Source organism: Ovis aries, chromosome 11 (assembly GCF_016772045.2).
Source record: "Ovis aries strain OAR_USU_Benz2616 breed Rambouillet chromosome 11, ARS-UI_Ramb_v3.0, whole genome shotgun sequence".
Taxonomy (NCBI): Eukaryota; Metazoa; Chordata; class Mammalia; order Artiodactyla; family Bovidae; genus Ovis; species Ovis aries.
In genome coordinates this window covers 27,625,769-27,647,666 of record NC_056064.1, presented here as the reverse complement: position 1 = coordinate 27,647,666, position 21,898 = coordinate 27,625,769, and the positions used below count along the sequence as shown (strand labels likewise).

The window sequence follows — 21,898 nt, the reverse complement described above, 5'->3', positions numbered from 1 at the left end:
AAACAGATCACAATACAGATCCAGTTCTGTTAAACTTTCCTCCTCTAACTCAAGACACTAGGTCTTTGGGCTGAATTTAAACACGTTATTCCTCGCCTCGAGGTGTGAAAAGTTCCGGAATTGGAAATACTGCTCCACACACCTTCCCTAACAACAAGAAATTGACAGTAAATTCTTTAAAAGAAGACCGTTGCTCTGGCCCGTACGGGGATCGAACCCGCGACCTTGGCGTTATTAGCACCACGCTCTAACCAACTGAGCTAACCGGCCAGCTGACAATGAGTGTACTCAATATGAATCTATGTAAAATACAAATTACTAATCAGTCCTATCTGTGAGAAAATCTCAAAACGGGTAAGCTTATTTGGGAAAACAGGGAAACAGACTACGAAAACGGAATCACTTATCATTTAGGGAAGTAAAAGCGAAGTCAAAATAGTGGCAAGCACAGATAATGCAAGTGCTTGACTGGCAGGTCGCCCTGCCAACATAGAGCGCAAGACTGACAGCATGCACTTAGGGTTGAGGTGCACAACCGGAAATAGAAAAGGCCGTCTGATAGCAACCGGTAGATTCCCGAAGAGATGTGGAAAATTATATATGAGCTAGAAGCCTACGACTCTTTCCTCGAAGTGTAAAAACAACCTATGCCTCGGGAGGCACCGCTGGGATTCGAACCCAGGATCTCCTGTTTACTAGACAGGCGCTTTAACCAACTAAGCCACGGCGCCCCACGCATACACTTCCCCGCCTCGTTTCCCTGGCCAGGTCAGTTCTAGGTTAGGTGAATGAATGCCGGGATACCTTTCTAATTTTCGAGCGTACTGGAAAGCAAGGTAGAAGGTGCGAAATCCGCGCCTGTAAACGGGACAGGTTGAAAGGATGACACAGAAACTGAATCCTGGCACACAGAAAGTTATAAAATATAAAGACAGCCGCAGAATCGCAGGCCGACGAGGATGGGATTCGAACCCACGCGTGCAGAGCACAATGGATTAGCAGTCCATCGCCTTAACCACTCGGCCACCTCGTCCACAGGAAAGCAGTTTAGGATCTCCTCTCTGGGGTCTGGATTCTTCCTTCTCGGAGAAAGCGTGAACCTAACTACGTCGTGTAGGGATGGTGTCCCGAGGGATCCCGCCCGGCACCGCGAGGACGACTCGCAGGGCTCTGGCTTCCGAGCGATATTCTAGCCTGCGCGAGCACCGGCCTCGGCGTTGGATTTCCGGGGCATGCGTCACTCCTCAGGAGCCCCGCTATCCGCTTAGATTTGCAGTCCTCCGATCTGCAGCAAAAGCTATCGCGATATCTAGGAGCTCCCCCCGACGGGGCGGCTCGAGACTTGGAGCCAGAGACCCTCCCCTTCCGGCCCCTATGAAGCGTTTCTTCTCTAATCTGCGGGATGGGACCTCAACAGCGTTGCAAATAAGGATAATAAATAAAAGCTACCCGAGCTCTAGAAAAGCGAACGCTGACCCCGACGTGATTTGAACACGCAACCTTCTGATCTGGAGTCAGACGCGCTACCGTTGCGCCACGAGGTCGGCCGGCCACGGGGGTGGACAGGTCTCCCCATGACGACTGGACGGTGAGGCGGCCGGGTCTGGCGATCGAGGTGCTGAGGGCCTTCTGGAACTTCTAAAATCTCCTGGTGTGGTGTTTGCCCTCTCCCTCCGGCCTCGTAGGACCAGCAGGGCCCGCCACCCGCAGGGTAGCGGCTTTGTGGGCTCCGGGTTCCTCGGTGCCCCGACCTCGTCGCCGCCCTCCTGCAGACCATAAGGCGGCCCTGAGCTGGTTCCCTGGGGTACCCAGAGCTCACAGCCCAGCGGGGACGGACTGGCACAGAAACGTGTGGGAGGACTGGGAATACCAGGCCGAAGGTGATGGAAGCACGTGTGGGGGACAGAGCTTAGCTTTTCCAGCCGTGCGTCCCCTCCCGGGCTGCAGTTAACAGCCGCCTGCGGAGCCTTCCAGATAGCTACTCACAGACCCCAAATTTGGAGTTTCTGGTTTAAAGATCCAGAGTAGAATCTTGGCATAGGTAATTTTGTCACTTTTGACGATTCTGAGCAATCCCTCACCTACAATGAAATGCACAGATCTTAAGTGTTTATTTTGATGAGTTTTGAAGAATTCAGCCCACAACCCTTTCAAGATAGAAGACATCTTCATCCTACAAGGTTCTTTCTTATCCTTTCAGAGTCGATCCCCGCCCCTCCCCACCCCTCCACCCCCGCCCTTCACCCTTCACTGAGGCAACCATTGTTCTGATTTCCTTTGACATAAATACCTGTACCTGTTAAAGCTCCCCAGGTGAGACCAGGCTGGAAACTTATAAAGAGGAATACCAGAAGCTGGAAGAACCCACCCCCACCCCCACCCAAACACACACACATTTGCTCATTTGCTTCTTGAAGGGTGAAAGAAGTTCAAGGGTCCAATACCGCCAAAGAAAGTTATCAGGGACTACAGACAAGTCAAAGCCCGCGGAGAAGCCTGACCTTAATTGACTGCGCAACATCCTTTAAGAGCCTTCCCCCTTGGTTGTCATGACACTGCTGTCTGCTGGCTTTCCCTTATCTTACCGTCCGCCTCCCTCCAGTCTCTTGTTCCTAGGAGTTCTGTCTTCTCTCTTTATGCTACACACCTTCCCTGGAGTAAACCCTTCCCTGGAGTCAGCCATCACTTGTGTGCTGAGGGCTCCTGAATCCTGCTCCCACCTCTGGATTCAGTCTAGTGTCTGCTGGACACCTTCACTTGACCCTGTCATCCTTCGGAAACCTCCCACCTCAGGTGGGACTCAAACCCACAGTCTCCCAGCTGAAACAGTACACCTCCTGTCAGGACTTAGGAAGCTGAGGTTCTTTATGTCTCCGCATAGAAGGAATTCAGGGAGAGGCAAAGAGATAGGTAAGAAGTAGATCTATTGAGAGAGACATGGCATGAGTTTGAGTAGGCTCTAGGGCCTGGCGTGCTGCAAAGAGTCGGACATGGCTGAGCGACTGAACTGAACACACTCCATAAAAAGTGTGGGCCATCTCTGAAAGAGCACTGGGAAATGTAATGCTAAGTCGCTTTAGTCATGTCCGACTCTGTGCAACCCCATAGACAGAAGCCCACCAGGCTCCCCGGTCACTAGGACTCTCCAGGCAAGAACACTGGAGTATAAGGTGGTTAGTTTTTATGGGCTGAGTAATTTCAGAGGGTAACAGTTGGGAGGATTATTCCAACTACTTAGGGAAGGGGTGAGGATTTCCAGAAATTGGGCCACTGCCCCCCTTTTTGGCCTTTTATGGTCTGCCTCAGAAGCGTCATGGTGCCTGTGAGTGTGTCCTTCAACATGTTAATATATAGGATGGGCGTGTAATAAGATTTAAGGTCTACTGGAAGTTGAATCTTCTGCCATCTTGGGCTTGAACGGTTCTAACCATTTTTCTCTCTTATCCAGTTCTCAGTAGCTGCGTCATTCTTTCAAACGTTGTGCCCTGTCCCCTTCCCTCTTGTCTCATTTCCTTTCCAGTCTTCTGCACTCCTAGTTAGAGGCCAAGCTGAGGCTTGGATTCATCTTGACTCTCCCCCCTTCCTCGTTTCCCATTTCTAGTCACCAAGTTCACTCAGTTTCATTTCCTTCATAATTCTCCTGTTAGCCCTCATTCCCTATTCCCACTGCCATCTCACTGGATGACTGCAGTAGACTCCTCCCTAATGTCTGTCTCCAGAATAGTCAAACAGAATCATCTTTTAAAATGCTAACATGATTCCATCATGCTGTGGCTTAAAATCAATGCTCCATTGAGACTGCACAACTCAGATGGGATTCGAACCCAGCCAAAACTGACTGAGACTTGAACCCTTGGGTTAGGACTCAAACCCACTGTCTTTTAGTTAAAATTGCTCACCTGGTATGAAAAACTGATGGGAAATGGGACAATGGTTGCTTCAGTCTGCCTATTACTGAACCCAATGCTCAGATTGAACACCAGAAAAAGAGAGACAAGCAAACGTGGTGTGCTGCCTGTTAAAAGCCCAAGGCACTAGTCATATACATTTTCAAGACAAAGAATCCTACATCAAAATGCCATACTGATAATTTACATAAGGTTTACCAAGGTATATAGTCCAAGTAAGCATGTACAAAGTGAGCAACAAGTCACCATGACTCCTGACCCTCTACAGAGTTGGGAAAGAATGCTATTCTTTTAAGTTTTAAGAAGTAACAACAAAAAGAAGTTGCACTGCTAGCATTAGAAGAAAGGGGAAAAAATTTATCTGTATAGTTGAGCAGTCACTCCCATCTGGTTAATATGTAACACAGGTGTACACTACACGTTAGGGAGGGAGGGATGAGGCCAAACAAACACACAGAGAGAATTTTATGTTCAGTTTTTCTTGTCCTGCCTTTAAATATAAATTTTGCTTTATCACCATAGTGAGGGATTTCAAGGCTAAGGTAGCTACATAACAAACTACTTCTTTAGTTTGCTACCCCAAGCACAAACCCCTCTGTTAATTCTTCACAAACAATATTTGTCAAAAAACAACATATAAACAGCCTCCTTTGGTCTCTTCGGTGGTCCTTTTTCTGTGAGATTTCCCTGTGTATGAATTAAATTGGATTCTTTTTCTCCTATCAATCTATCTTATGTCAATTTAATTATTAGATCAGCTAAAAGAACTCAAGACAGGGGGGTGAAAATGTCCTCCGCTTGGACAGAACTATTTGGTGATGTCTGGGATTTGCTTCAAAATAATCCAGTGGGACTGGGAGGCAGAGTATAGCTGAAACAAGGTTGGCCATGTGTTGGTAACTGCTGAAACAGAATAGTAGGCTTCTAAAGGGGTCATTACCTTTTGAATGAAAAATACTTTACTTTTACATACAATATGTTTGAATGTTTCTGACTTAAAAAACGCTTTTCTAAATTATTTTAACGCCAGCTCAAATGTCGGAACACGTGAGTTCCTGCCCTGGCTCGAGTGGCCGAAGGATCCTTGGTCACTGGCAATACCACCTGTGGCCACAAGGTGGCTCCAAAACTATCTTTGGTGAGTGTGGAGCAGGCTTCTCTGAACCAAAGACAGGGAAAGTGACAGGACTGCTGTTTACCAATTCACAAAGTGAATTTTATCTCCCGGTTCTTACTATCTATAGGTTCCCAGGCAGGAAGGCTGTTATGCACAGAAAGCCCCAAACCTCAAACTGCTGGATCCCAAAATCTAACAGTCATCCTTGACCCCTTTCTTCTCTCACCTACACACATTCCCATGTTTAGACTTTATCTTCTAAGATTCTAGATTTCTTCCACTTCACTCCACCTCTTTCACACCAATACTATTGACTCTATTATCTTGGCTAGAGACCTTATTCAAATTTTACCAATTTTCCCACTAATGTCCTTTATAATAAATTTTATTTTTCTGATCCAGGATCCATTAGGATCATACATTAAATTTCAAATTTGTCACACCATTTTAAAAAGCATTTTATTTAAGTGTAGTTGTTTGACAATGTTGTGTTAATTTCTACTGTAAAGCAACATGATTCAGATATAAAGAATATGTATCTTTTCCATTATGACTTATCATATGACATTGAATATAGTTTCCCATGCTATACAGCAGGACCTTGTTGTTTATCCATTGTTGTTATATCTCTTTGTCTTTCATGAACTTGAGGAAACATCTTTTGACTATCTCTTTGACATCTGAAATTTTTCACACACTGGTTTAGAAAAAGGAAATCCATTTAGTACATTGGGGACCTGCAAGAGAGAAAAGCATTTTCTCTCAGTTATGACCACATTTCCTAAAATGAAGTTTTAAGAACAAATGATCTATTTTCAAAGAAAATTTCCTTGATCACATTGTTCTAATATTTCCCTTAAAATTTTTATTTATTACAACTTTTACCGTGCAGATTTATTATTTGTTGACGTGTTTGTTGTCAATCTCTCTGACCCCAGGAAGGTAGAGACTTCTGCTTTGTTCCTCAAGGATATGAGCCCTTCACAGTGCCTGGGACTTATCTGTTGAATGAATGAATGAATGAGGAAATTTAAAAAATGTCTCTTGGGCTTGTAGTTTAGACCTGTCTAAGAGGCACTGAGATGGAGAGTAGTAATAAAAGAAGTGTTCACATATTGAGATATAGGGAAGTCATTCTGGCTTAAACATTACACAACTTGAATTTATCCTAACTAAAATAGCCTGTTTGTGGTCTATCAAACACACGCTGTACATCTGCTTTAATTATTTAAAGGAAAGGGCACGCTGACCAGAAGTAAAAAATGCCCATGTTAAAAATAAAGATTAAACGCCCCTCTTCCTGGGACACCTTCGATGTGATTATGAGAGATATTTTCCAAGTGCCAAGGCCATGCTGACCTGCTGTGTATTAATCATCTGGTCCTTAAAAAAGAAAAAAAAAAAAAAAGAAGAAGAAGAAATGTAACCCTGACTTGTATAAAGTTCTTTGTTCTTACAAGATGCAAAACTGCACTGAAAAAGATGCTTCGCTGGGGCAGTTTCTCAGAGTAATCGGGGAAAGGAGCTTCCAGGCTACTCCTTAGTTTGGCTCAAATAAAACTCTTTTCTATTCTTATTATGGATTATCCATTATTATTCTTGGGAGATGATCTGGTAAGAGGGTGGGGGGGGGAGCCTGGAAGTTGTGACTTGACTGTTAGCCGTGAACTCCGGCGAGAACTTTCCGTTCTACAGGAATCACCTTTAAGGTCCGAAGGTCCGTGAGGTCCCAATCGTGAGAAATGCTTGGACTATAGCTGGGCAAAGAGACTCTGCTGGTCACACCTCCAAGAGATAAGGAAATCGTAGACTCTGAATTTCCGCCTTCGACTCTTGCCTCCCAGGGACGCGGGGTTTCATTCTCTTCCTCCACTCCCTTTTCTGGTCCCGTACGTCCACTTCCTTCCCGCAACACGCCTCTCATCCACACCCTAGTTCAGGAGAGGGGCTCTTTTCTGTACTCTGCAAATCCCTCACCAATCTGAGCGAGCTGGGTGGGTGGTTGGGTGGGGAATCAGAATCAAGGAAAGTTCAGGTATACGGTCCGCCAACAACCAGGGGCTCCAGGACAATAAAGGGGCATCCACCTCTCCAAGTTCGGCCTAGGTCAAGGAGAAGCTACACGGATGCGGGGGATGGAAGAAAAGACAGTGTCCAGGGCTCGGGCATGTTGACGCCCTAAGGCTGGAGTGGTGGTGACTGTGGTGTCTGGAGGATCATCTTGGGCAAAGTAGCAGGGGCTGGGGGCCAGGCCGCTCCCGGCATGGGGATACAGGGAGGAGCGAGTGTCCGAATTTCCGTTCGCCAGTGCTGTGTGGGCAGACTCGGCAATGGGGGGCCGCGCCACAACACACTCTCAGGCTGTGCAGACAACTCATCTGCACGCGGGAAGGCCGGCAGCTCGATTCTCCGCATCCGGTCGGGATCTGCACAGGTATTGTGGACCCGGAACAAAGTTTCCCAGAGGCCCGGAGGCGGCGCGATAATTTGCCGCTCTCGCGAGACTTTCAGAGGTCCCGTCGGAGCCATCGTTTTTGCGGTTACTAAGGCAACTGAGCGGTGCCAGCGTAAGCGGGAAAGCGGCGTACGTCGAATTTTTGTCTGCTAGCTTGGGAGACTTGAGGAGTGACCCTCCTTGAGCTTCCAGCCCCAGAGACAAACGGCCTCTGCTCCAGGCGGTACCTCTTCCCCTGGGAACCATGGGCCGGATCTCAGGGCTCGTGCCCTCTCGCTTTCTGACGCTCCTGGCGCATCTGGTGGTCGTCATCACCTTATTCTGGTCCAGGGTAAGACCCAGGGCCCTCTTCTCGTTCCTCCTTCCAATTTGGGGTGGTCCCAGCCCCACTCCACCCTTTCTCTCCCGGGGCCTTACACGGTGGGGTCTTCCCATATCCAGCCGCCAGACCCTCTTTCAACTTCTGTTTCTTTCTGCCCTGCTCCCTAGGACAGCAACATCCAGGCCTGCCTGCCTCTCAGATTCACCCCTGAAGAGTATGAGAAGCAGGACATTCAGTGAGCATGTGGGACAGGGTGGGCAGAATTAGGCAGTAGAGGGAGTGAAGGGGTCTTAGAAAAAGTTCAGAAGGCCTAAGCCACTTCCTTCTTTTCTGCAGGCTGGTGGCAGCGCTCTCTGTCACCCTAGCTCTCTTTGCAGTGGAGCTGGCTGGTTTCTTCTTAGGAGTTTCCATGTTCAACAGCACCCAGAGCCTCATCTGTATCCTTTCTACGTGTACTCCTTTCCTCCTCGCCCTTGTCCACCATAACGCCCTTCAGCCACTTAACTAGGCCTTTCTGGCACAATGGCGTTTGCTCTAGCAGGCAAACAGAATCCCTCCTGTGGAGAGATGTTAGGCAATGTGGAAGATTTAATACAATCTCTGATCACTTTTTGAGCTCCTGCTACTCACCAGGCACTGGAGATCTCAAGATGAGAGTACAACAGTTTTCTATCTTGAGGAAGAGGCAGATACACAGACATCTGCAATTCAGTGTGATAAGCACGGGTGCCATCAGATGTTAAGATACAAAGCACTATGGGAATGCCGAAGAGACAAAGGAAGTGAGGAAGATGGATCAGGGAAGGCTCTCAACACCAGGGTACTGGAGAGTGATCCCAGCAGTGTATTGTGTCACTGTGAGCATGTCTGTGTGCTTGGAGTAGATCAGGAGTCTACTACTTCACCTGAAGGATCCAAACTAGATATGGGATGGAGGTAGCTTGGTTTCCCAACAGGGCAGGCTCAGCTCTGGCCTCTACACATGGCCATCCTAAAACCCAAAAATCTGGGCTGCTGGCTCTGGCCTTTGCAGTGTGGTAAAGGGAGCAAGAGATGCCTTGCTCACCAGGAGCTGATTGTGAATGCAGATGCCAGGCCCATCACCGGCCTTTTCTGGCTCATCACTACCTGTTGACCCAAAGGCTTTCCTTGACTCTGGTGTATTCCCAAGCCATCGGGGCTCACTGTAGTGCATCTGTGGCCCTATCCTTCTTCATATTTGAGCGTTGGGAGTGCACCATGTATTGGTACATTTTTGTCTTTTGCAGGTATGGTAGCACCTAATGTTTGAGGATGGGGAAGGGAGGTTTACTTTAAATCTGAAGATTCCCCTACCCAGCCCTTTGTTCCATGTGTAACATACCAGATCCACTCAACATTCCCGAGTCTTTTTGAAGTCCTCCACTCCTACACTTCAGGGGGTCGGGGGGTGGGATCGCTGGCTTGGGGATCTGGGTATTTTTATTAGAAGAAACTCTGAACCCATCACCTGCCTTCCTCAGTGCCCTCCCGGCTGTCACCGAAATAACATTATTCATCAGCGTCTTTGGCCTGAAAAAGAAACCTTTCTGATATCTTCGTGACTGGAAGTAGGGATGAAGGCTGAAGGAGCGAAGGACTACTCACCCTTCCTGGAAGAGGGAGGCTTCAGCCCTCCTTCTAACACTGCGTTTGGTGAACGATGTCAGTGTTAGGGTAATTATCTCTCAAGTCTGGGATTATCTGTGTTTTGTTTACAGTCCTTTGTAATAAAATATATTTTAGGGTAAGATCAAACTTACAGGAATTCCTGCAGGAATTCCCTGGCTGTCCAGTGGTTAGGACCCCACGCCTCCACTGCAGCGGGTTCAGTCCCTGGTGGAGCAACCAAGATCCTGAATGCTAGGCAGCGTGGCCAAAAAAAAGAAAAAGAAAAAAATCAAGACAAAAATTTCAGGAGAAAATTGGGGTGGCCAAACTACTATAGAAACGGAAGGCTGTTTTCCAGCCTTGCACTGTAAGACCCTAAATGTCGCTTCTATTCTAGTTATTACGGTAGATTTCTGACGGAAGGGAGTGGGCGGAGATATGTAAATAAGGTTATACTTTAGTACCTCGAGCTCTTAAAGTGAGTGAAGCATTCTGGGAGGGATTAGCGTTTGCTTTTTGACAGCCAAATGGAAAAATTTATTTTAAAACATCTGCAAATAAATTGAACAACAGAAGTGGAAGAACCTGGATAGCTTTAGATGGCTCGAACTAACATGTCGTTTACTCACCCTACCTGTTAGCGGAGTCTTATTACCGGAGTACGGAATATTGCAGTCCTCTCGGTATCGTCAGGTAGGATAATCCTTACCTGTTCCTCCTTTTGGAGGGCAGAATAGAACATGATGATTGGAGCTCGCATGATTCGTGATTAACGGCTCTGCGTAATCAGGACTTGCAACACCCTGATTGCTCCTATCTGATTCTTCCTGGCGATCCGTGATGTTAATGTACTTTACGATTAGATTGAGTTTTTAGTACTGTCTCCTTAGTTGTACTTGAAGTAGCGTCGGGCACGACTGAGCGACTTCGCTTTCATTTTTCACCATGCGTTGGAGAAGACAATAGCAACCCACACCAGTGCTCTTGTCTGGAGAATTCTAGGGACCGGGGTGCCTGTTGGGTTGCCGTGTATGGGGCCGCACAGAGTCGGGCACGACTGAAGCGATTTAGCAGCAGGAGCAGCAGCAGTGTTGGTCCTAATAGTGTCTGTAAAGTTTGGGGTGTGTTTTTTTTTTTTTTTCCTCTGAGGGTGTTTGGTTTGGGTATGTTTGTGTAGAGTACGGTTTGTAAATTTGTTTTTTAAACTCTTGTGATAGTTTCGTGGTTGATGGTTTGTAAGTTTGTTTGTTTTTTAAACTCTTGTGATACTTAGTTTCGTGGTTGATTTGTCAAAGTCACTTAATCCTGTCTGAATGGAATTCTTCAGGCCTGAGTCTTGGAGTGGATAACCGTTTCCTTTTTTTTCAGGGGTTCTTTCCCAACGCCAGGGACCCAAACCACGACTCCTTTCCTTGCATGAATCCGATTCGTTTCTTTGCATGAATCCCAATTTGCTAGCTAGTATTTTTTTTTTTTTTCCGCTTAATTTCATGAAGCTTACCCGAGGGGACGTTCTGTGTACCTCCGATTTTCCAAAAAGTGGTTCTTTTAATGTCTGTCACATTTGGTGTCATGAATGAATGCCTGTCAAAACTTCTCTCTTGCCATGCCAGGAAGGGTCACGTGCTAAAGGGTAGTCGTCCCTGGTATTTGGGGAGCCCAGCCCAGAAACCTGGCAAAGGTTACCTGTTTACTCAGTGTCTGATTAAAACACCCACCCTAGTTTCTGTCTGGTAGCCCCTGGCTAGAACATGTTCCAAAGAAAGTTATTGAAACACACTATTTGGCATTAGAGAAGAGTCTAAAGTTCTGCCTTGTCACAGGTTAAGTGTTCTCACAGGGGCACATTTTTTTTAGGAAAGATTCAGTGTAGAGGTTTTAATCTATACTTTTTAGTCCTAAATGGTGGAGCCCAGGCCATTCTAAATAAGCGAAAGTCATCAAAGGAGATCTTTTCTGGTGGAGCCTCCTCGAGTGATGCTTTCTGTCTCTGCACACAGCCCTTCTTCGTGAGTATTCACTCAGAGAATACTTATTCAGCACTTACTATACACTATATAGTGGGTACCCAGGGAATAGATGTGAATATGACCTATACTCGGCCTGGGCCATCACAGGTACTATAGCTCAGGAAGACAACAATCTCTGGTACTCCCAGAGTACTTTAATAACATTATGATAAATGTTTCAAACTCGACTTGCAGATGGAATGGAGTAGGGATAACCTGCCCCAGGTGTCAGAAATGTTGCTCCTACAGGAGCAGTTTGAGTGAGGCCTTGGAGTGTGGCTGAAGCAGAGAGTTAGAGGAGCAGATTATCCAGGAGGCAAGAAAGGTGGATATTGCCCGTCATGGTTACAGGCTTGACCAGGAGAGTTACATCCCATGACAGCCTGACTTTCACCACACCCAGTGGTGTGCTTACTGATTTGTGAAAGCTGTTTGTTTTTCCAGAAAAATTATGGGCTGATTTGTTAAAAACAGCTATATCAAAAATTGAATATGTAAACTTGCAATTAAATAAATAATATGACCTAAAAAAAAAAAGACAACAAACAAACCAGAAAAACAGTAAGAAATACTCCTCACTTCCTGGTTATCTTATAAATTTGCTATTATATGGTTTTGAGGTTGTTTGCATTTATGGTATCTGTATGGTGAGAATACTATGAAATGATGTACTGCTTTGTATCTCTTTCCAATTAATTTAGTGACATTAAGTTAGTAATTTGAAACTTGCCTAAGTGGGAGTATTTATACTCCCAAAATTGGCAAATGCTACATATCAGGCTTTGCTGATTGTCTAGGTTTTAAACAGTGATGGAGAAAATGTTAAACAATGCAGGTTAAGTCTTTAAGTGTCATGTCTGTAACTGTTATACTATAAATACTACACACACAAATCAATGAAGTATTCCCCCAGGATTTGAAAACTTACCAGCAAAGAATCACTCAAGTCATTGAGGAACCTGTGAAGTCTCAACATATCTTCAGTGTTTCATTTTTATCTTAATCAAAAATGTAAATAAAAAGATCGACCAATGTTTATGTTAGAACTATCCTTGTATTAATACTTATGATATAATTCCATTTATGAAATTATGGATACAAGAATAGAATTTACAATACAGAATATTGTATATTTTATTATTTGCAGATTCTGTTATGCATCCTTTATATCAGCAAAATTTATAATAAACTTATGTACACATTTGAATGCATACTTTTCTTGGAGAGTGGGTTGTTAAACATTTACCAGTACTTTCTTGCTCTTCCAATGCTAAGAAATCGTTCATCACCAGTGAGTTCCTTGTTCCTAAATCCAGAGGTTCTTTTCCAGACTTTGGCTCGACCTCTTTTCTATATGTTGACCATTACCCTCATTTGAAAGTTGTTCTCCCTTCCTTTCCGAAAATTAGTTCCCCTGGCTTACCTCCAGCTATTCTGGCTGCTGCTTCTTAGACTCATCCAATGAATATTGATTGAAAACCCACAGCTGGCCAGCCACTGAGTTGTCTCCTCCCTTTCCCCCGTAAATGTTGGTGGTCACTCCTCCTTGGGGACTTCATCCACCTCTTATCTTCAGACATCACCTAGATGGTGCTGGTTTCCATGGGTTGGCTCTGTTCTGTGAGCCCTAGCCGGGGGCAGAGACCGGAAGTGAGCTATGGAGCGGTGTAAAGTATACCCGCTCTCCTCCAAGGTTATGTGATGGCCAGTAAATCACTTAACCGCTTTGTGCCTCAATTTCTTCATCCACTTCAACTGTATATCTCTTAGTCAACACCAGACGCTTTGCCAATTAGCATAAAAAATAGGTTTTCATTTTATTGTGAACTTAGTGTCTTGTTAATCAGCATAAGCCAACCATGAAGAAACAAATACTGCTGGATTCTACTTATATGAGGTTCCAAGAGTTGGCTCAAATTCATAGGAATGGACGGAGAAGGCAATGGCACCCCACACCAGTACTGTTGCCTGGAGACTCCCGTGGATGGAGGAGCCTGGTAGGCTGCAGTCCATGCGGTCACTAAGAGTCAGACATGACTGAGTGACTTCACTTTGACTTTTCACTTTCATGCATTGGAGAAGGAAATGGCAACCCACTCCAGTGTTCTTGCCTGGAGAATCCCAGGGACGGGGGAGCCTGGTGGGCTGCTGTCTATGGGGTGGCACAGAGTCGGACACGACTAAAGTGACTTAGCAGCAGCAGCACATAGGGATGGAATGTAATAGAATGGTGCTTGCCAAGGTTGTGGCAGGTGAGGGGGGAGGGAGGTGAGGAAAATGAGTTGTTAATGAGTAGTGTTTCAGTTTCACAAGGTGATAAGTGTTCTGGAGATTAGTTGTATGATGATATGAATATACTTAACACTGCCGAATTGAACAGTTAAAGATGGTTAAAATGGAGTCATCCCTAGCAGTCCTGTGGTTAAGACTTGCCTTTCCAATGCAGGGGTATGAGTTTGACTCCTGGTCAGGGAGCTAAGATCCCACCTGTCTTGTGGCCAAAAAACCAAAACATAAAACAGAAGCAATACTGTAACAAATTCAATGGCTTTAAAAATGGTCCAAATTAAAAAAAAAAAAACAACAACAACTTTAAAAAAAAAGTTTAAAAAAGTTTAAGATGGTAAGTTTTATGTTATTTATTTTTTATGATTTAAAAGTTAAAAAAAAAAAAGATCAGTGGGGAAAGGGATTAGTCAATAAAGTTTATTAGGGATTTCCCTTGTGGTTCAGTGGTTGAGAATCCACCTTCCAAGGCAGGGGGATGCTGGTTCCAAAACTAAGCCCATGCTGGCAACTAGAGGAAAGCTCACATACCACACCAAAACCCAGTGTAGAAAAAGTAAAAGGCAAGGAAAAAAGAGTTTATAAGAACTGAGTAGCCTTTTGGGGAAAATATGGATCAATACCTTATACCAATATGAATGATAGATCAAAGGTTACAGTTTGAAAAATAAAACCAAAAAGCACTTAAAGAAACCTTGACATTTCTAACCTTTTTATTTTAAATAACTTTAGATCACAGAAAACCTTCAAAAATAATACAGATTTCCCATATACCCTTCACCCAACTTCTCCAAATATTGACACCTTGCATAGCTATGGTTATAATTAGGGAACAAGGAAGTTAGTTTTGATACAATACTAGTAACTAATCCGCAAGTCTTATTTGAATTTTTCCAGTTTTCCTATTGATGCTTTTTTTTTTTTTTTTTCCTGATTCTGGGTGTAATCCAGGATTTCACATTGCATTTAGTTGTCACGTCTCCTTAGGCTTTTCCAATCTGAGACAGTCCTTTGGTTTTTTGTTTGTTTGTTTTTTTCCCTCTCATGATCTTGTCACATCTGTGGAGTACTATTGAGTTACTTTGCAGACTGCCCCTCAGTTTGGATTTTTCCAATGTGTTCTCATGGTTAGATTGAGGTTATGCATTTTTGGTAAGAATACCACAGAAGTAAATAGTTTGGAGTGAGGAAGACTTCAACAAAATTCAAGAGTCATAAAATATTGATATATTTAAATATATACTTAAAATGTTAAAAGTATGTATGGTAAAAAAATTAAAAAAGGTAAATGGCAGTCTAAAGGAAGATATTTATAACTCATATTAGAAAGGGCTAAATTTGATACATAAAAATGTCCTACAAATCTATAAGAAAAATAACTCAATAAAAATGTACAAAAAATTAGGTAGACATTTCACAGAAAAGGAAAGACAAAGAACTCTCAAGTATGTGAAGAGATACCTGACTTTTTTTACCACACGAGAAATGCAGATCATGCTTAACTTACGTCATCAATGACCAAGAAAATTTCATAGAGCTGAAGAGGGTATTGGCTTTACGTAAACAGGCCTCATCTGTTTGTTGGTGAGAGTAACAATCGGTAACACAACCCCACACCCTAGTGCCTCTCACCTTCTGAGATGGCCCACACTCTGTGTAATGAGTGTGTAGCTCCCTGAATAAACCTTTCATTAAAAAAAAAAAAAAAACCACACATCTACCTGAGATCAATTTGCCAATATTCCATCAAAATCACCGTCACAAAGACTTAGGATTTACCCTTTGTAGGTCTACAAAGACCAAGACCTACCCTTTGACCTAGGATTTTCACATCTAGAAACTAGCCCTTCACATTTGCACACAGGTAGAATGGGAATGTGTATATTATTCCTTGCAGCTTTGCTTGTATGGCAAAAGATTGGAAACAAATGTCTGTCAACGGGGGATTGGTATCATTAACATAACCATGAAATACTGTGCAGCCAGGAGCAAAGTAAACTTTATACATGGTTCTGGAGCCATCTCCAAGATACTTAAGTGACAAAAGCAAGTTGCAGAATAGTTCGTGTAGTGGTCTTCCATTTGTGTTAAAAAAGGAAAAAGAGAAAAAAAAGAACGGAAAGCTATATGCACAGAGCATCTCTGGAAGGAGGTGAACTGGGAGGACTGGTGGCTGAGCGGTGGAAGCTGGGGGACTGGGAAAAAGGGTGGGAGAGAGACTTTCTCCATCTGTTCTTTTGAACTTTTGCAATTTTGAACCATATTCATTAAAAAAAAAAAACAACCTAGTATTTTAAAAGATTGAAAGATTGTGAGCCTGCAGCTTCTTCTGTTCCCTGTCTGGAAATGAAGCTAAGGCAGAGTCCAGCAGGGCTGGATATGGAGAAACCAATCACCGATGACATCATACAAGCACCTGGATCCTGCTGTTTCCAGTCACTCTCCAGTCATGTGAGCCCTCAGAGTCTCCTTTCTGGTTTAAGTCTGTCTGAGCTGTGTTGGCAAGTGTCTTGATCACTTGCTCATTATATCCATCAAAAATCCCGGTGGGTGCTTCTTTTTTTTCCTTTTAGTTTTATTGAGGTGTAACCGACAAACATTTTTCTTTCTTTCTTTCTTTTTTTCTTTCTTTTTTTTTGCACGACTTGTGGGATTTTAGTTCCCAGACCAGGGATTGAATCTGCTCCCTCAGCAGTGAATGAGGGTCCTAACCATTGGACCACCAGGGAACTTCCCCATGCTGTGTTCTCATGAACCGTTTTCTTATATACTAGTGTAGCTCCAGGTGCCAGCATGGTGCCTGGCATAGCAGAGTGAAAGAGCCCTCATTTAATAAACAAGGAAGAAGAGGCCCGAGGAGAAAGCACCTTGCTTGAGGACATCACTCAGACAGAGAGATAGAACCAGAACCAGAGACTCCTGGCTATCAGGTCAGATCAGCTGACTCAATTCAGCAAGTGTTTGGTAGAGGAGCTTGCTAACCCCAGTGAATTTCTAATGAATAGAAGGTTGCAGAATGAGAGTTTGGGATCAGGAGGCTTCCCAGGCCTGCCGTGCTGGGTTCTCCTTTGAAACATTCCTCACTGAGACCATGCTTCACTGTCATTCATTATCTGCTTGCCTGTCTGGTTTCTGCGCATAGCAGGGAGAACTACACAGATTAAAAAGATATCACTTTATTATGCTTTATACAAAAAAATTTTAAGAGATATTCTACATATAAAAAGAAAATTGACTAACCAACTTCGAAAAGGACCCTATCAAGGCATTTCTCTGACCCTGCTGCTGCTGCTGCTAAGTTGCTTCTGTTGTGTCCGACTCTGTGCAACCCCATGGACTGCAGCCCACCAGTCTCCCCTGTCCCTGGGATTCTCCAGGCAAGAATACTGGAGTAGGTTGCCATTTCCTTCTCCAATGCATGAAACTGAAAGTGAAGTCGCTCAGTCATGTCCAACTCTCAGCAACCCCATAGACTGCAGCTCACCAAGCTCTTCCATCCGTGGGATTGTCCAGGCAAGAGTACTGGAGTGGGGTGCCATTGCCTTCTCTTCTCTGACCATAGGTGTCTCCAGATGTAAAATCAAGACAATATCTACTTTGGGATTTTCCTGGTGATCCAGTGGTTAAGACTCTGCACTTCCAATGCAGGGGATATGGGTCCAATCCCTGGATGGGGAACTAAGAACCCATGTGGCGTGGGGCACAGGTTAAAAAAAAAAGGAAAAAAAAAACCTGCCTACTTCACAGGATTGCCCTGTGGGCTGATTGGTCATGGGAGGTATTTACAACAATGTTCCTAAAAGCACTGTTGTGACAGTGACAGAATTGGTAACCACCTAAAAGCCAGTTCTTGAACTTCCCTGGTGGTCTAGGGTGAAGACTCCACACTCCCAGTGCAGAGGACCCTGGCTGGATCCCTGGTCAGGGAGCTAAGATCACGTTCTCCCACTGGTAGCCAAAAGGAAAGAGAATCCACAGCTGGTCCTTGAGGGAACTAGTTAAAGAAACTGTAGTGAGACTTATAAACATGGAAGATTGGCCACGAGCATTTGTCTTCTGCGCCTTCCTGGATAACTTAACTGGATAACATGCGTCTGACAGGCATATGTCTACAAGGACTAAAGAAACAGTGGATTAAAAGATTTCAACAAGGCTTAGGAGGCTGGACACGGCCTAAGGGTGTTGACAGACCCAGACCAAATAGGACATGATGCCAGAAGATCCTGGAGGTCCCAGGACTCCGGGTCAGGGCCTGGCTGAACAAAGAGGGGGCTGAGAGCCTGTGTTCAGCGTATTGAGACATTCGGGTCTCCTTTATCCTCTCACATCCGAGTCACGAACACTGCCCCTCCACCTGCTCATTTTGGGGGAGGCTTTGGACTTGGGGACCCCGGGCACCGAAGGGGTGAGGCTTGAGACTAGAAACAGGAACCGCCCTCAAACCCACCCCACCAACCCCCACCCCCCACCCCCACCGCCCGGCCACACAGACACACAGGGCAGAGACAGAGAATGGGGAATGTTTGCCTCTCAAAAAACTGAATGGCCCCAGAGAAAGTCTGTCACTTGTCAACATTTGGGAGTCTGTGTGAAAAGGCGTCCACTGTCCTACAACAAAGCCCAGTCAATGAGTGCCCTTCCCCTGCACATGCACACACACACACACACACACAGATCTTCCCCTCTGCTTCTTGGTGGCTCCCTATTAAATATCAGCAAGAGAGCCAAGGACCAGCAGACAGTTAAAGAAAGCTTCCAAAATAGAGATTCCTCCCATATATTTCCCCCATGTATTAAAAAAAGAAAGCCTACCAAGAAGTCTGGGGAAAAAAACAGAGATACCAGGGAGCACAAGAAAAAAAAAATGTCTATAATTGGAAAATTAGAGGGAAACTCAGTGCATTTAGTCTGATAGCATTTGTATTTTCCAAGAGAAAATAAGTATCTATGTCTGTGCCTATGTTTGTCTCTGCACTGACCATTCTGGAGGATTTATGACTGGAGACAGCAGCTGTGTGGAGTAGGGGCCTTGTGTGGCTCAGGACAAAGGTTTGCTGTACATTCTTTTGTACCTTTTAAATTTGAATGTTACCAGTTTCTTAGTTTACAATGTAATGCTGAATTTTTAAAAGATAGATACAGAGAGATGTGAGAGGATCTTGCATTTTGGAAATTTTTAAAAAAGATAATCAACATCTATATTTAAGGATATAGAATAGTAGAAAAAAATATATAAAACAAGAAAACTTATTTCCCCAAAAGGAGGAATACGTGAACACTTCCAGAAAGTAAAACAAAAAGACAAAGTAGGGGATATTCAAGAGGACCTCAGCTTTATATGTCTAGTGTTCTAGTTTTTTTTTTTTTTTTTTTGAGGAGAATGGAGTCACATTATTTGTGTAATTAAGACACTGAGCGGGGGTGGTGGTAATCTACGTGAAGTTCCTCACAGGCAGTAGGTGCTTGGCAGTTTCCCTCCCCTCCAGGAACCCAGGGATTTGCAGGCGGCCCTGTCTTCCAGATTGGAGGGCAAAATCAGAGGCCACAAGGTTTGAGAAGCTGATAGAGTTGTGGGGTTAAGCCCTGGTCCCCACTCCAGGCAGTGCTCCCTCAGGTCTGCTGCTCCTACTCCGGATTAGAAGGCCTTTTCTGCACACGCTGTGTTGAGGGACACAGTGTCTCTAAAATGAATTACTAGTTTGGTCAGGTTTGACTCATGTGGATGGAGCAAGTTCATGAGTCAGTGGGACAATGACCCAGCCTCCTTCAACCCCAACTTCAAAGTCAGTTGTTAGAAGAGGAAAAAGCCATAAAAGAAAACCTTTGTTAAACCTTTATTAAAGATCTCTTCCACGTCGCCTACATCAGAACCAATGGAAGTGCTTGTTAGAAGTGACCCTGGGCCTTCTCCCACATCTTTTGAATGAGCCCTGGGAGTGGGGCCTGGAGGTTGATCTGGTGAATGTAGAAGCTAAGATCTCAGTTAATACAAATATATTGATTTTTCTTTTGGTTCAGTGTATCTCTATTTTCAGTCTCCACTCTACCTGCTTGCAGAAAACATTCTCTTAGTCATTTCCAGATGAATCCCGCCTCTTCTCCTGCTTCCACCACTGATCTAAATTTGGGGAGTACCTTAGCACTACAACATAGATGGGGTGAGTGGGGAGGGCTGCTCAATGAGAGTTCTCTCCTCCTGATAAATTGTCCTGGGTCCCCGCCTCCGTGGATCATACGCGCTCTCATTTCTATCTTGCTGCTTCTGTCCCCAGAATCCAACAGTAAGAGCCATGTGCCAGCTTTCCAAGCCACACCCCATGGCCTTGGCTCCCCCAGTGTATTTGAGTTCTGTCCCTTCCATATCCCCTGGATTTGGCCGTCCAGGAATGAGAATGACCTCTAAAACTGTGTCTAACATCTTGTCTAGTCCTCCACTAGTTGCTCCCCTGCTATCGTAGGGTGCTGAGGCTGGGTGGGGGTGGGGAGTTCTGCCTGTTTATACCTCCTTTCAACCTCACCTGAGACCCAGAGGCTGTGGCTTCAGAACTTAAAAGCCTGAAATTTGGTATCTTTGTTCTCTGACTAGAAAGTAGAGTAGTCGCAGAGCCAAAAACCACGAGCTATCCTCCCACAGCATCATCTGAGACCATCAGGGGAGTTGCTCTTTTCTTCCTTTTCACAGAGGCTGAGCCACCCAGACATTCCATGTCAGTGCCTGAGTACCAGGGAAGTGGCTGTACCAGGGACAGGGAGGGGGCTGAGAGCACCTTATTTTAGATCTGCTGAGTCCCCACATCCGGCATACACTCCTGGGGTTCACTCACTTCCCCTAGACAGCTGGGAAATGACACCTCTGGTGACACAGCCAGTCCCAAGCTTCTGCTGGGAGGGGGTGGGGTGCAGCTCCGAGGAGGTTGTCATAACCCGAGGCCCTGGGAAGCCTGGGTGCGGGAGGGGAGAAGCAAGCTCCTGTTTGTCTCAGAGACCATGGCCATCAGCCCCCTTTGCCCCCTTTCAGGAATGCAGTGACCACCACTTTGGGCTGAAGAGGAAGGAAAAAAAAACTAAAATAGTTGCTCAAATTTACTGCTATGCTTACTGCTCACCGCTTCTGCTTCTGTAAACTGGCCTGCTTATGGCTGCTCACCATCTCTGCTTCTGTGAACCGGCCTATTGTGTCACCCAAACTGCTTAGGTGGGAAAGTCACTAGGACCAGGAAGCCTGCACTCTGGAGGCAACGCCTCTGAGCTCGCACAGGTGCTGAATAAACCCTGCTGCTCTCCATCTCCAAGTGTTGCTTGTCTTTTTCCATCGCCGTGGTTTCTATAACATTTTCTGGTGCATTGGCCAGGAAACAACAACCGAGCTGGTCCCTTGTGCCACCCTCGTTAGGGAACCAGAGGAATCACTGGCCCAGTGACAGACAGGCAGGTGCCAACCAGCTGTCAGAGACTGACCCTCACACTGCAGATGGTGACTGCAACCATGAAATTAAAAGACACTTGTTCCTTGGAAGGAAAACTATGACCAACCTAGACAGCATATTAAAAAGCAGAGACATTACTTTACCAACAAATGTCCATCTAGTCAAAGCTATGGTTTTTCCAGTAGTCACGTATGGATGTGAGAGATGGACCATACAGAAAGCTGAGCGCCAAAGAATTGATGCTTTTGAACTGTGGTATTGGAGAAGACTCTTGAGAGTCCTTTGGACAGCAAGAAGATCAAACCAGTCAATCCTAAAGGAAATCAGTCCTGAATATTCATTGGAAGGAATGATGCTGAAACTATAGCTCCAATACTTTGGCCACCTGATTTGAAGAACTGATTCACTGGAAAAGACCCTAATGCTGGGAAAGAAGAGAAGGGGACAACAGAAGATAAGATGGCTGGACGGCATCACCAACTTGATGGACGTGAGTTTGAGCAAGCTCCAGGAGTTGGTGATGGATGGCGAAGCCTGGTGTGCTGCAGTCCATGGGGTCACAAAGAGTCAGGCACGACTGAGTGATGAAGCTAAACTTACCCTCACACGGGCTGCGTTGGCCATAGCCCAGGCCACTTCCCGCACAGACTTAGATAGAAGAAGAGCAGAAGTGGGTTCCAGAACAGGATGTCAGACGGGTGAGTGCCCCGGGGACATCTGCCCAAGTCAGGACCCACCATATGGC

The 21,898-nt window shown here is 45.1% G+C and overlaps 1 protein-coding gene, 1 long non-coding RNA gene and 5 other non-coding genes across 7 annotated transcripts; 2 read left to right on the top strand and 5 right to left on the bottom strand.

Moving 5' to 3' along the window:
- Positions 1-196: 196 nt before the first annotated feature.
- TRNAI-AAU (transfer RNA isoleucine (anticodon AAU)) lies at positions 197-270 on the bottom strand. The gene has a single exon. It is a non-coding gene; the product is annotated as a tRNA-Ile (tRNA).
- Positions 271-657: 387 nt separating this feature from the next.
- On the bottom strand, positions 658-731 carry TRNAT-AGU (transfer RNA threonine (anticodon AGU)). The gene has a single exon. It is a non-coding gene; the product is annotated as a tRNA-Thr (tRNA).
- A 220-nt stretch (positions 732-951) lies between these two features.
- TRNAS-GCU (transfer RNA serine (anticodon GCU)) lies at positions 952-1,033 on the bottom strand. Its single transcript has one exon. It is a non-coding gene; the product is annotated as a tRNA-Ser (tRNA).
- A 439-nt stretch (positions 1,034-1,472) lies between these two features.
- On the bottom strand, positions 1,473-1,544 carry TRNAW-CCA (transfer RNA tryptophan (anticodon CCA)). Its single transcript has one exon. It is a non-coding gene; the product is annotated as a tRNA-Trp (tRNA).
- Positions 1,545-5,466: 3,922 nt separating this feature from the next.
- LOC121820691 (uncharacterized) lies at positions 5,467-7,477 on the bottom strand. Its single transcript, XR_006061375.2, has 2 exons — positions 5,911-7,477; positions 5,467-5,762 (listed from the first exon to the last, which is right to left on the bottom strand). It is a non-coding gene; the product is annotated as an uncharacterized LOC121820691 (long non-coding RNA).
- Positions 7,478-7,567: 90 nt separating this feature from the next.
- On the top strand, positions 7,568-12,651 carry TMEM107 (transmembrane protein 107). Its single transcript, XM_004012679.6, has 5 exons — positions 7,568-7,811; positions 7,970-8,037; positions 8,139-8,239; positions 8,974-9,070; positions 9,305-12,651. Exons 1-5 carry the CDS (start codon positions 7,725-7,727, stop codon positions 9,372-9,374), a joined length of 423 nt encoding a protein of 140 aa, XP_004012728.1. The 5' UTR covers positions 7,568-7,724; the 3' UTR covers positions 9,375-12,651.
- LOC114117047 (U8 small nucleolar RNA) lies at positions 10,118-10,253 on the top strand. The gene has a single exon (XR_003590842.1). It is a non-coding gene; the product is annotated as a U8 small nucleolar RNA (small nucleolar RNA).
- Positions 12,652-21,898: the final 9,247 nt, after the last annotated feature.

Bases quoted from the DNA above. Each gene is read 5' to 3' on its own strand.
- TMEM107 (XM_004012679.6), top strand. From the start codon at position 7,725: ATGGGCCGGATCTCAGGGCTCGTGCCCTCTCGCTTTCTGACGCTCCTG. The intron at 7,812-7,969 runs GTAAGACCCAGG...CCTGCTCCCTAG, and splicing joins TCACCTTATTCTGGTCCAGG to GACAGCAACATCCAGGCCTG. The intron at 8,038-8,138 runs GTGAGCATGTGG...TCTTTTCTGCAG, and splicing joins TATGAGAAGCAGGACATTCA to GCTGGTGGCAGCGCTCTCTG.